Genomic DNA, 12,500 nt, shown 5'->3' on the forward strand with positions numbered 1-12,500 from the left:
TGTACCTACAAACCAACCACTGACCACTAGCAACAGGGGTGCTCTTACTAGTTGTTAACTCCTTTAAATTGCATTTAAATGGATTATGAATGAGAAAATACACTCATGCTGGCTCCTTTCTTAGGGAAATTTTGTAGTCTGCAAGAGACAAATCGGGAGCCCTGAGTACCCTTTAATATTGTTTTGTTTCATTTTCCCCATTGAGGAGTAAAATCGTCAGGCTGGTTTAGGGTTAAGGATGTTATTTTTGTCAAGTTTTTAAATGACTAGAGCAAAGGTCTAACATTTCCGTTGACATTTCCGCTAACACCTACTTGTAGTAACATTAACATATTTTGTGGAAGACTTGTTGGGGGATATTCCTGTTGATGAACAAAATTGAAGACTAACAATAATAAAGTATTCTCGTTTGTCTCACGATGTGGTCACTTGTGATGTAGATTGCGACGTATACTGCTAGTCTTCATCTGGCGACTGGTTACGTGTCACCTTTTAGGATGCTCCGCTGTGATTGGTTGGTTTTCAGCAGCTGTGATTGGTGCATTTCGATCCTCGCTGTTTCGGTGTGTTGTTCCTTCGGTGGTCCGCTGTCGTATAGTTCTGTTGTTATTGTGTTTCTTGATTGTGGGCATCCATGCTTCTGGAATTTCTATTCCACTATCCCTGTTGATGTTGTTAGGGCGAAGTGAATCGCCTCTTTGATCCTCCATGTGTACCAGTGAGGATCACGATCAATAAACTTTACTTTGTTCCAAAGCGGGCTTTGGCCGGTGTTCTTAGCGTGTTCTGAAACGGGGGAGGTCTGGGTACGGGCAAGTCGGATGTCTTGCTCATGTTCTTTGATTGTATCTTGCATAGGTCTTCCAGTCTCGCAGATGTGGACTTTACCGCATTCACAGGGAATCCTGTAAACCACGCCACCTTGCTTAGTTGGCTCGACAGCGCCTTTCGGTCTTACTAGATGTGATCTTAATGTAGTCTCCGACTTGAAAACAGTGCGTATGCCTTGTTGCTGTAGGCAGCGGCGAAGTTGTTTGGATAGGCCTTTGACATAGGATAAAACTGCAGTAGACTTGTACTTGGTGATTTTCTGCAAGAAAGAAAAAGGGTAACCATTAGAGACAAGAACAGAAGACAGGTGCTTCTTCTCCTTGGAGATAATGGATGGTTTTGTTACGAGACGTTTTGGCGCGCTCGTATAGGCACTTGACAATACGGCATTTTACTGATTGCGGGTGGTGGGAATCATACGTTAAGTACTGATCAGTGTGCGTAGGCTTCCTGTATATGCTGGTGGCGTATAGGTTAGCAATAACAGCGGAAACCAGGCTTCCCATGGCTTCTCCTTCCAATATTATTGTTCGTAAATTGATCCGTTATACTGGAAGTATGTGGATCTCAATATGAAATTCAGGAGGTCAGCAATCTGAGGTGTTAGTGTTGTGTAGTCCGCAAAGCTGGGGTCGTCCTCTAGTTTCTGTAGCACAGTTTGTACAGCGGCATCAATAGGAACGTTGGTAAACAGCGACTCTACGTCGAAAGACACCATGATTTCGTTGTCTAGGATAGTCTCGCTGCTAGTAGTGGATACGAAGTGAGCTGAATTAGTCAAGATGTTAGCCAAGTAAGCAGATAAAATCATATGCGAAGGTGTTAACGCTTGACGTGTAACCAGTCGACGTCATCACCTGATGAATTCTAGCAGTATGCAGTTGAAACGTCGTGATCTACATCACAAGTGACCACATCGTGAGACAAACGAGAATACTTGATTATTGTTGTACTTCACCACGATGAATAACAGCAACCTTTTTTATGAAAATGGAAGACTGTTTGAGGGATCAGACGAAACATGCTCATTGTCCTTTTAATCCCCAAGAAGTACCTTTCCAGACAATTGAGAATTGAAACTCAATGTGAATGCATTGCATTTTGTTTGTTAGGTGGATCCACACTAGTTGTGACAATATTACAGATGATATTTACAGGAAACTGGAGAGAGATCGCAGCATTATCTATGTGTGCAAACTTTGCAGAGAAGAAGTTGAGAAAATAAAAAAGGAGTGCAGAAGGGAGGTAATGATTTCATGTTTGATTGCAGATGATCTGAAAACAGATCCTGTAGAGGTAGAGGAAATATTTTCAGTGACTTTTCTAGCATTGTGTCAAATGTACAGATTGCTAAACAGCAAGCATGAGTCTTAATTATTGATATGAGGTGGGGGAAGGTTGGGGTTGGCAAAAGGGAAATTAAAGATGTTGTTATTTAACCCATTCGTGAACACCTAAAGCACCCCCATTTGACGAGTAAAATTGTCTGGCATTAGACAGAGTAAAATCTATGAGTCTCGCAACCTTGCAGCTTATAACCACAACCCATCCACATGCAAGTTTACAATCTGGTGGGGTATAAAAGAGAGCAATATAATGGACATATTAGAAATGGCTCCTTTATGGTTAAGAACCACTTAAGAATGAAATAGAGGCTATGAGTTACTTTCAACTCCCTTAATTCTCAGTTTATTGGCTGTCATAGGTCATCTGGCTGTTTCGTTTTTGTGCACTGTTTGATTGCAGATGAAAACAGATCCAGGAGAATTAGAAGAGATATCTCCAGTGACTTCTATGATATTGTCTCAGATGTACAGAGGGGTTAACAACAAACACATGTCCAACTTGACAACAAGCATGGCAACCACACCATGTTCAATGACATGGATGACATCTGAGCCTGTGCAGTGGTCAAGACTGAGGATGACATACTCGTTTGAGTACTTCATCATGAAGCAGTATGGTAAAGTGCTACTTTAAGGGTTGTGTTCAACAGCCAAAATAATAATTTTATTGTCGTCAGACTATCTATTGAGTGTCTAGAAAGTCATACAAACTATGTTCTCAACCAATTAGAACTAAAAGCAAGGCTTTCTTGGGTTTTCATTTCCGTTGCATTACAATGTTCGTTCATGATTCAGTGTGTGTATAAACTTATAATTCATGTGCGAAGTTAAGAAGAGAAGTTAAGAGAATGCCTAAATGCCTTTGTGCAATTTCAACTTTTTCATTTTCAAGTCTTCAAAATTTCCAAGTGTATCATAACTCTATACACACATTAACATTGGATTTTCTGCAAAGCATGAGTTTTCTTTGCTCATCAGTGTTCAATAGACATTTAAAACACATGCTATTTGGTGTTTACTGTCAGTGCTTTGTTTCGTATTTTGATTGGCTATTGGTTGTCTGTTATGATTGGCCAGGGGTTTCAATAAAATCTGAAGTTGGCTGCTGGTTTATGTTGAATACGCATAACTGACTGTTGTCATTGTCAAAATAAATTTTAATCTTAGGTTTGAAATAATTTGTCTTTAATTTCCTCAATTAGGGAAAAAAGTCGCTGACTTCTCTGACTGAAAGAACCAACGTTTTTTGTCAGCTGTTGGTAATTATTGAAACCACAGATTGGCTATCAGAACGTAGATTTGTCAATGCATTTCTCAAATTCTGTTTGGTTATTTGATTGTCTGCTATAATCACCTATGGTAATCAGGTTATTGTTGACATAATTATTCATGTATTATATAACTTTATACATTCATGATGATTTAAATTGTGTGGGTGGTAGCCATTAACAGATGTTGTATTGATCAGTAACACTGATAAAAATAGAGAGTTAAGTTTTCCATGTCATTCAATGCCTTGTTGTCATAAATTAATATAATTTGTATGAGTTATGTACTAAATTATCCACATGTCAAGATAGAAAGAGCATGTTTAAACAATCTACTGATCTTTTCACAAACCAAAGGAAAATGAGTACTACTGTAAATGTGTTATTCATCAATCACATTGCAAAAAAGGTTACTCAGTATGTATTATATCTCTCAGGTACTATACAGTTCATGCTGTAATTGGGTCATTAATAGCAGGCCATAATTATTATACAGTATGTCCCAATGAATTTGAAATTTCCATGCAACATTTTCTAGTACGTTTTCATGTTCTTTTATACGAAATAAACGTAATGAAATTGTTTGAATCAGTGCAAGCAACTATTAACTAAAAACCCCAAAGATTTATGCATGACCATCATTTGTTGCCTGTGAAGGCAGACATAATTATTTCCGGCACTCATTTCTCGCCCATGAAAAGCCGCAGACACTGTTGATCTTCAGGGGAGAGAAACAACTGCCAATACGCCGGCCTTTACAGGCTTATCCTTTGTGGCAGTTAAACATTCTGCCTAAGTTTGACTAGTTTTCTTCCCCGTGTGCATATTACCTCAGAGATATAATAAATATCTTGCTGAGCTTGTTTTTGTTGTTTTTTCCTGCTGATTATGGCTTCTCACTCAAATCATACAGTAAATCAATGGGATAAACTTAGTATTTAATTTACAATGTACGGACCTCAAACTTGGTTAGTAGGAGGTACGAATTACTTTTCTAACAGTATGCCCTGTTTGGGAGTGAGCTCCTAGTTAATGATGTTAAGGAAATCAATGTTAAGTTTATTACCTGTTACAGTGTAAGGTGCCTATAATTCTCTCCAAAGTATTTACATCACACATACACAGGTAGTGTAGAGATTTTTTAACATCCAGGTTTGTGTAAGCTGGTTTGTCACATTTTTGTGGCAAAAAAAGAGCATAGTTACTTAATGGGTATTTATAAATCTTCCTTGTGACAGATGTCTACCTTATTGTTATGTAATGTATTCGTTAGAATTACCTTGTCACAAATACGCAATAATGAGAATGACTATTATCCATTACAAGAAATTCATTCAAGGTATTCCAAGAAAGGCACACCAAAAATTCTTTTGATGCACTTACAGTATGAACTCAGATGAGAAAGTGTTCTGAGCTGGGTAGGTACAAAACACATGTCATGGGTCATTGTTTTACCAATACAGAATCAACCCTAACCGTTTTTACCAATGTTAACATTAGGTCTAAAAACTTCTGTTTATAGGCCTAATTTAAGGCCTTAGGTTAGCTTTATTGAATGTTTAGAATTCTTTCTGTGTTGGTAAAACAATGACCTGTGACCTGTGTTTTGTACCTGCAGTTCTGAGCTTGCCTTCGTTCTCTTAATGTCCTAAAACGTTTTTACATCTCTGACTTTTCAGACAAGGCATCAAACCATGCAAGGGAAGATTTAAGAATACAAAGCGCATACGTAGTTGTAATTTAAAAACATATATATGCAGGTACATATAAATATAATCATTTTTTAGTAATTAGGTAAATTCTGAAAGCTTTTGATTGGGCCATGTAGTAAAAAAGTGTGGCATATATATCTAATCCATGTTGATCATGATTTTTGACAAAACAAGATGTGATTGTAAGACTAGCTGCAAAAATGGTAAAATTATAGATTGTATAGTAAGTGTTGCTTTTTAATAAATTAGTGTGATTTTACAAGTACCACGAAGTTTTCACAGCAATAAGTAGAATTGCTTCCATTATATTGCTGGTAATAAGACCAATTTGGTTAGCTCAATGTTGTACACAATTCAAATCTCTTCTGGTTAAGATTCTTTGTGTATTTCATTTGGAAATGCGTGGAACAAAACGTTCCATTCCCAAAAGACTTTAATTCGTTACAACATAGCGTTAGCCTAATTGGTTTATTAGCTAACGATTTACCAGTTGAATCAGAAGGCAATCAATGAAGAATGTTAATTATATTAGTCTGAAGGCTCTACTTATTAACTGCTTCAACTAATTTTGTTTCCCAAACCTGTTCACTTTGCTCGTGCAATGATCTGCAAAGTGCTTGAACCTTAGTTGCTAACTCTTACATTTATAAAGTCTTCCTCAGATCTGTATTTCAATAATAATAATAATTATTATTTTTTCTGGAGTGAAGTAAACATTTCCATTTGTAAGTCTATCTGGGGATGGACGTATGTACACCTCCTTCAGGTTTGCCTACTCATCTGTAAATTACTATTTACTGTACCATAAATTTATTGTTGATAAATCTGAAATTAAGAATTTAGCTTCTTATCACATAAACTTCTATTTTTACTGCCATTTATTTAAGTTTACCTGTGAAAATATTATTGTATACATCTGAGATCACTTGAAGGAAAAAGAATTATTTTGTTGGCTGGGCTACGCGCAAACTACTTTTGTACTGCTTGGGTTCCTTAATACTATCAAGTTCAATGACCTCCTTAGCTTGTAACAGGGTACTGTGGTATCTGTTTGTAACAAACCTCTTTACAATGGAGTCTTTGGTATAACAATCTTCTCAAGCCAAATTGTGCTCAAGACTGTGTTTGGGAAAAACCTTTACTGAATTCTCTGATCTCTTGGTATTGTTAAATCAAGACTCCATTGTATTAAGCTGGCTTAACTTTGATATGGAAATCTGTAAAACGCGCAGGTTAAAGGTAATGAAACAAAGATAATCTTAAAAGTTAGGTGAGTTCCATTAGATTTTTGAATAGCATACTGTGAGGTCAGTTAGTTAGTTTCTAAGTTCTGAAAGACCTGGATCTAGAATGGATTTAGGGTTAAGAGTAAGTGTTTTGTTAACTGTGATGAAACTATATCATTGCATTTAACAAGTCTACTGCATGTTTATTACAAAGAATACTTGGTGGCTTTCCATTCAATGAAAATGCTTATGAAAAGATGTATGTATCCATTAACCAATATTGATTGTAAAAAGTTTATTTTTTTTGCTGAAGTTTTAACGACCATGATAACTTTTATCGACAACCTTATTTCTCCCACTGAAAAGAGGTCATAATTTGGAATTTGGTAAACAGATGACCAGCAGTCATTTGTTGTCTGTTGGCTAACAGTCAACCAACAATTGGACAGTACTGGTTATCTGTTGACTGTTTGTATCATCCTCTACAACTTCACAAAAAACTGAAGATTCTCCTTTTCTTGTTTTTTGATGTGATTTTGAGTTGATATCCAGGGCTGAGTTGATTTCAAGCGAGGTTTGCACTTTTAACTATTGACACTTTACACAAAAGTAGAAGAATAGAATATATTAGGCTTTTGTTTGCTAATGACTCAGGCCAAGTAAAATTCCAGAAAACAGGTACATTTTGTCCTATCAATAGCAAGAAAAATAATTTTTCATTTTAGTGCATTTTCCCATGAATGGAAAGCTACCATGGATTGTTAGTAAAACTCCTTCGGGGTTGTTGCCCCTCTTATACTTGAGTTATTCTGTGTTAAACACAAAGACGCACCACGAAGGAGAGATCCCCTGCTTTGGTTAAAATTCATGCAAGTCTCACTTATGATCTAAGATGGCAGAATCACCAGTAAGAGCAATTTACAGACAAAACTCTTAACTTTTATCTCCAAGGCAATACAAATATAGACCTTATTCATAAATGGCGGTCACATTTATAATTCTTTTGTCCAAGTGCAAATTAGCCTACCAAGCCTCATTTTAGAGCAAGAATTCTTTTCAATTCACTGTATGGTATCGAGGCTTGGTAGGCTAATTTGCACTTGGACAAAAGAATTATAAATTGACCACCATTTATGAATAAGGTCTATGGCTGGGGATGTTAAAAACAAGAGACATATCAAAGAAGCTTTTGCCCAAATTGTCAAAGATCTCTGTGTGTGTCCACTGCAATTTGGAAAAATAATGATCCACTTGTGCTAAAGGTATACCTTGCTGCATCTGTGTGTCTAGTAACTTTGCTAATCATATCCTTTACTGCAGAAATCACAAGTATAAAAAGGAACCCTTCACGACTGGTAAATTTTATCTGATTACACAACAAGTGATCATGATGTATGTATATCTAAGTTTACAAACAAACAACTGAATAGAAAATAATTATTTTTATGAAATTGTTGCATGATCTTTATACTTAATATTTTAAGGCTGCAAATGGATGTGCAAAAACAACCTTAATATTACATATACTATTTATTGAAAATACAATGAATTTCAGCTTGAAGTATCTGTGTGATGATACAGTTCTTCTTGAGGTGGATCCCAGCTTCCAATCTTGTCAAAACTGTGAACAATCCCTACCTTTTTAATTCAGTTGTTTTCGCTTACTGAGGGACCTCTTACACAATCCCTCTACAGAAACAAAGGTTTGGTTGCATTACGTATGGACAATGGGATTTTTCCGTATAAGCTACAAACTGCAAGTTCGTATCTACTGGGCAATTATGGGCTTTGTGACTGCTTTCAAGAGCCTTGTGAATTGCAATTTTTTGTATGTTAGTTGTGTCTGTATGAAACAAGTAAAAGGAAAGCCACTGAAAATACACATTCTTTGAAGGTGATATTATCAAAGCCTAGTGACATTTTACTTGATCAAAAAAATAATTGTTGTTATTGAAGTAAAGGATGTGTTAAATGTTAAACCCAGTAAATTTACGAACAGATCTATTTCTTCTCTGATGAATCGCAGATACTCCATAGAAGGAGTCCAATCCATGACTTTCCAATATTACTAATTTAGATGCTAAGACTATGAAACTGAAGGTTAGGTTTGCCTCTGGAGGTTTCTCAGAGCATCATCGAAAAAATACATCTTGTAACTCAGTTGTAAATCATAATTATATCATCGCTCAATTACATTGGTGTACCATTGAGAACATTGTGATATCCGTGAAGTTACTATAGTAGTAACATGTATTAAGGGGTGAATTATCGTGTTAATCAATTTGATCTGAAACTTGTTAGTAACATTAAGCCATGTTAAATTGAAAAAAGTAGTGTTTTATTGAATCCAGAGAAAAGCTTATGTTAAATGAACAGAATAAGTATTATCCAATACAGCTGTGTAGATATCAGGAAGTGTCCTTAAAAACGTACATAAATATATTAAACTACTGTACCATGATTTTTCATTATAGATGGTGGGGCTCAAGTACAGGTCACTTTTCACAAGTCACTCATTACATGTGATTGTTTTATTATACTAAAAGCAACCCAAAACCTTCAAATTGGATAACCTTAGGCCAAAACTTCGTTTTTAGGCCTACTCAGGTTTTGTAACGAGTGACCTGTAACAGGTAACCTGTACTTTAGACTTATCCCATTATAGAGCAGTGTATTGGATACATATGAATTAAACTCAATGCTTGAGGCATTTACCAGTAGACCTTAATAATATACATGCAAAAATGTCAGTGCCTTGATTGGCTGAGAGCATGTCAATTAATCCCGAACAGACTGCTGAAAAGTGAAATCAGTGCAGATAGTTGACATAACTGCAATAAAGGTGAGCTTTTTGCATGTATATCATTAATCACATGATTTTTCTTGTGCTAAGCACTTGTAATTTTTTCAAAGAGGACAAAATTATTCAACATGCATATTTATGCCAAATAGCACTCAAAATCATGTGATTACCTATACAGACAAGTTATTAATTATTATGACCTATTACAATACCCATCATCCTGTTATAAATGCAGTTAAACAACAGTCGCTTTGGCTTTCAATAAAATTTGAAGTTGGAGTTGGGAGTCTGGTTTGAGTTGATTAATAATTAACTGACTGTACCAACTAGTGGTGTCTGGGGGCATGACATTTTGAAAAGAACGCACCCAAATGCCACACATAATTATTTCGAAAGCAAAACTGATGGTCGTGTTTTGACTACATGTTGCCATTGCCCAAATGAATTTTCATCTTTGGTTTAAAAGAATCTGACTTTGTTTTTCCAGTTTAGGGAAAAAAGTAACCAACACTTTTTTTTGGTTATCAGGAGTTATTGAAACCACTGGAAACTATAGGTCAAGTGCCAGGACAAAAAAGAGAATGATAAAAGCTGAAGGTGATAGGATTTAAATGTTGGTTTGATTGCATTTTAATTGAATACAAATTAAGCCATCTTTCCAATTCTACATTTCACTGAAACTTGTGCCATCAAATATCGTGGAGCCCAACTTTAATGCATAAATTTTTCTCATTTAACTGAGTACATTTTCATAAAGTCACACCACAAACAATGAACAATTTTGATTTTGAATAGCCAGTGCCATGGTCCCAAAGACGTTTTTAGATAGAAGATTTGTGTCAAAAAAGAAGAGCCATCTTTTCTTCCTCCTTTTCCATCCTCAAAAAAAGAACATCTTTACACACTCCTTGGAACCACAGCATGAGCATAGGCTATGTGTTGTAATGTATGGACCGTCGTAGTTCATGTGATGTATATGTGTTGCATTATGTGAAGTTTTATATATTCAAAAGGTTCATCACTGAACTGCTACGAGTGTTTGTCCTTACTAATAATTATCCCTCCTTCCTTCCTGAAGTTCTGGACAAACTTGCCAGTTAAGGGGGGTGGCTCTTAACTACCAATCCGTTGCCATAGACTCCTTCAAATAGTCATTTCTTGAATTCCTTTATAACTCTACAGAAATCCTTTTTTGCCAAATATGTTCTACTGAAGCATACCTTTGTATGATTCGACTCACAACCATATTTGGTCAATCACGTGACCAAAACAGAAAATGCCTAAAAACTCAGCGAGAACATTCTAACACAAAATCTGTAGCATGGATTTTAAAAGAAATTCTTTCACAAAACATTATGACGTCATAAGGTCCTTCTTTGACACACTTTCCAAAATATCAGTTCCATTTTTTGTCCAAATAGAAATTCCATGCTACAGTTTACGAAAAGAGATGGGACGGTTCCCATCCGTTTAAAAAACCGCCTCTTCCTTTCGTTTCCTGGGGGCTTTTACCTGTTTTTCACTGAAACACATGGCAGAGGACTGGGACTAGTTGCGCATGCGCCTTCTGATTGATGATTATTATTGTTATTATTATTATTATTATTATTATTATTATTATTATTATTAGAAAAATTGAAGGAACGCAGCCAGGCTGAGTCATGATATAATGAATGGACGTTCTCTGGCTAAAAAATAAAAATTGCAAGCTTTCGACCACTAGAGGTGTGGTCTACAATAGCTTCAATGGGCAAAAAGATGAATGAAGTGAAAATTCGGAGAATATATAGTGAAACAGAGATGATAACCATAGAGTGAAATTAGGGATAAAAAAGGTGATACGCATTGTTGAAGTCAATGACATGGTTGTGAGACCAAGCAAGATTGGCAACTCTGGAGCCTTTGGCGGCTGTCTTCACATTCCTGGTATGTCCTTTTTTTCTCGTTGCCTGTTTCGCCAATGTAACTCCAAGAGCAACTGCCACAGGGGATTTTGTAGACAACATCGGGTTGTGAAGCTAATGGGGGTCGTGACTTAGGAATCGGAAATTCTTGTTGCGCGTTTTTTTGTTACAGTTGCGTTACTGTTTTTGCGTGACATCATTTGATTTCTTTGGGTTTTTTGTTTGCGGTTAAAGGGGGTGTTGTGTTTCAGTTTTTCGCACGCCCTTTTATTAGTCGTTGTCGGCACGTGGAATTGTGTACAAGTTGTTTTTTGGTTTCAGAAGTACAAACCAGTTTCTGCAATTGGTGCCGTCGAGGAATTACCGCTCAGCGTACCGGAAAGTGTTCTGGAGAGAGATTTGTTCGCATGCACGTGGTCGAACAACTCTGATCTGCGAACTGATATTTATAGAAGATAGTCTCCGATCTCTGCTGTGTTCGCCGCTAGCCACTAGAAACTAGGTAACTTCAAATTACTAAGGGCGCTTTCCTTTTGTCAAAACTGGCCGGCCAGACCCATCACTTTGCAAAAGAAAATGCAACCATTTGAAGGAACACTTGCATGGTATTCCCTCGTATTCTTCTGTAGGAGTATATATGATCTTCGAAGTGTGTTAATTTGAATGTGTTGTAGAGTTATTCCTTCCAAATGTCCGGTCTGGCTGGCCAGTTCTGTTAAATGGAAAGCGCTCTAAGTATGCCACCGAAACCCGAGGGTAGCGGCGCATCTGTGCAAGTACAAGAGGCCGTTGCCCAACCAAATCTGGTACATATCCCGATAAACATCCCATTTCCCTCTAAGTTAGAGCTCACAGGGAATTTGGCGACGAACTGGAAGAAATACCACCGTGCTTGGAACAACTACGAAATAGCTGCACGTCTAAAAGATCCTGAAAACCCTGCTGTAAACAAATCGCTGAGAACTGCCACACTGCTAACCTGTATTGGCTCAGATGCTCTAGATTTGTAAGAAGGCTTAGAATTCGACAGTGAAGACGATGAGAAGGACATTGATATTGTTCTCCAAAAGCTACAGCGATATTGTATCGGAGAGACAAACGAAATCTACGACAGATACCGATTTAACAAGAGAGATCAAGAACCAAACGAATCTCTGGATGCCTACGTCACGGCATTGCGCACCTGTGAGCAAATGCAACTCATCTCTGTGGTTCGACAAAACATCATGGCTATTCAGTCTGAAGAGCCATCGCAGAGCAAAACACCACTTAGAGCAGAATCTATTCTCAAAGAACATGCTGATGTATTCAGGGGAGAAGGAAAATTAAAAGGTGATCTCCACCTGGAAATTGACCCGAACGTACCACAAGTTCAACTCCCAACAAGAAAGGCGCCAATTGCCATTAAAG

At 36.9% G+C, this 12,500-nt stretch overlaps 1 protein-coding gene across 1 annotated transcript in view; it reads left to right on the forward strand.

The window, feature by feature from the left end:
* Positions 1-9,469, forward strand: part of LOC138013220 (uncharacterized) — a 40,766-nt gene extending 31,297 nt beyond the window's left edge. The window contains exons 15-16 of the mRNA XM_068860239.1: positions 1,944-2,076; positions 2,578-9,469. Coding sequence (XP_068716340.1) covers positions 1,944-2,076; positions 2,578-2,811 — 367 coding nt within the window. The 3' untranslated portion in view covers positions 2,812-9,469. The remainder of the gene's footprint in view (positions 1-1,943; positions 2,077-2,577) is intronic.
* The last annotated feature ends 3,031 nt before the right edge of the window (positions 9,470-12,500 follow it).

This window comes from Montipora foliosa, chromosome 8 (genome assembly GCF_036669935.1).
Source record: "Montipora foliosa isolate CH-2021 chromosome 8, ASM3666993v2, whole genome shotgun sequence".
Lineage (NCBI taxonomy): Eukaryota > Metazoa > Cnidaria > Anthozoa > Scleractinia > Acroporidae > Montipora > Montipora foliosa.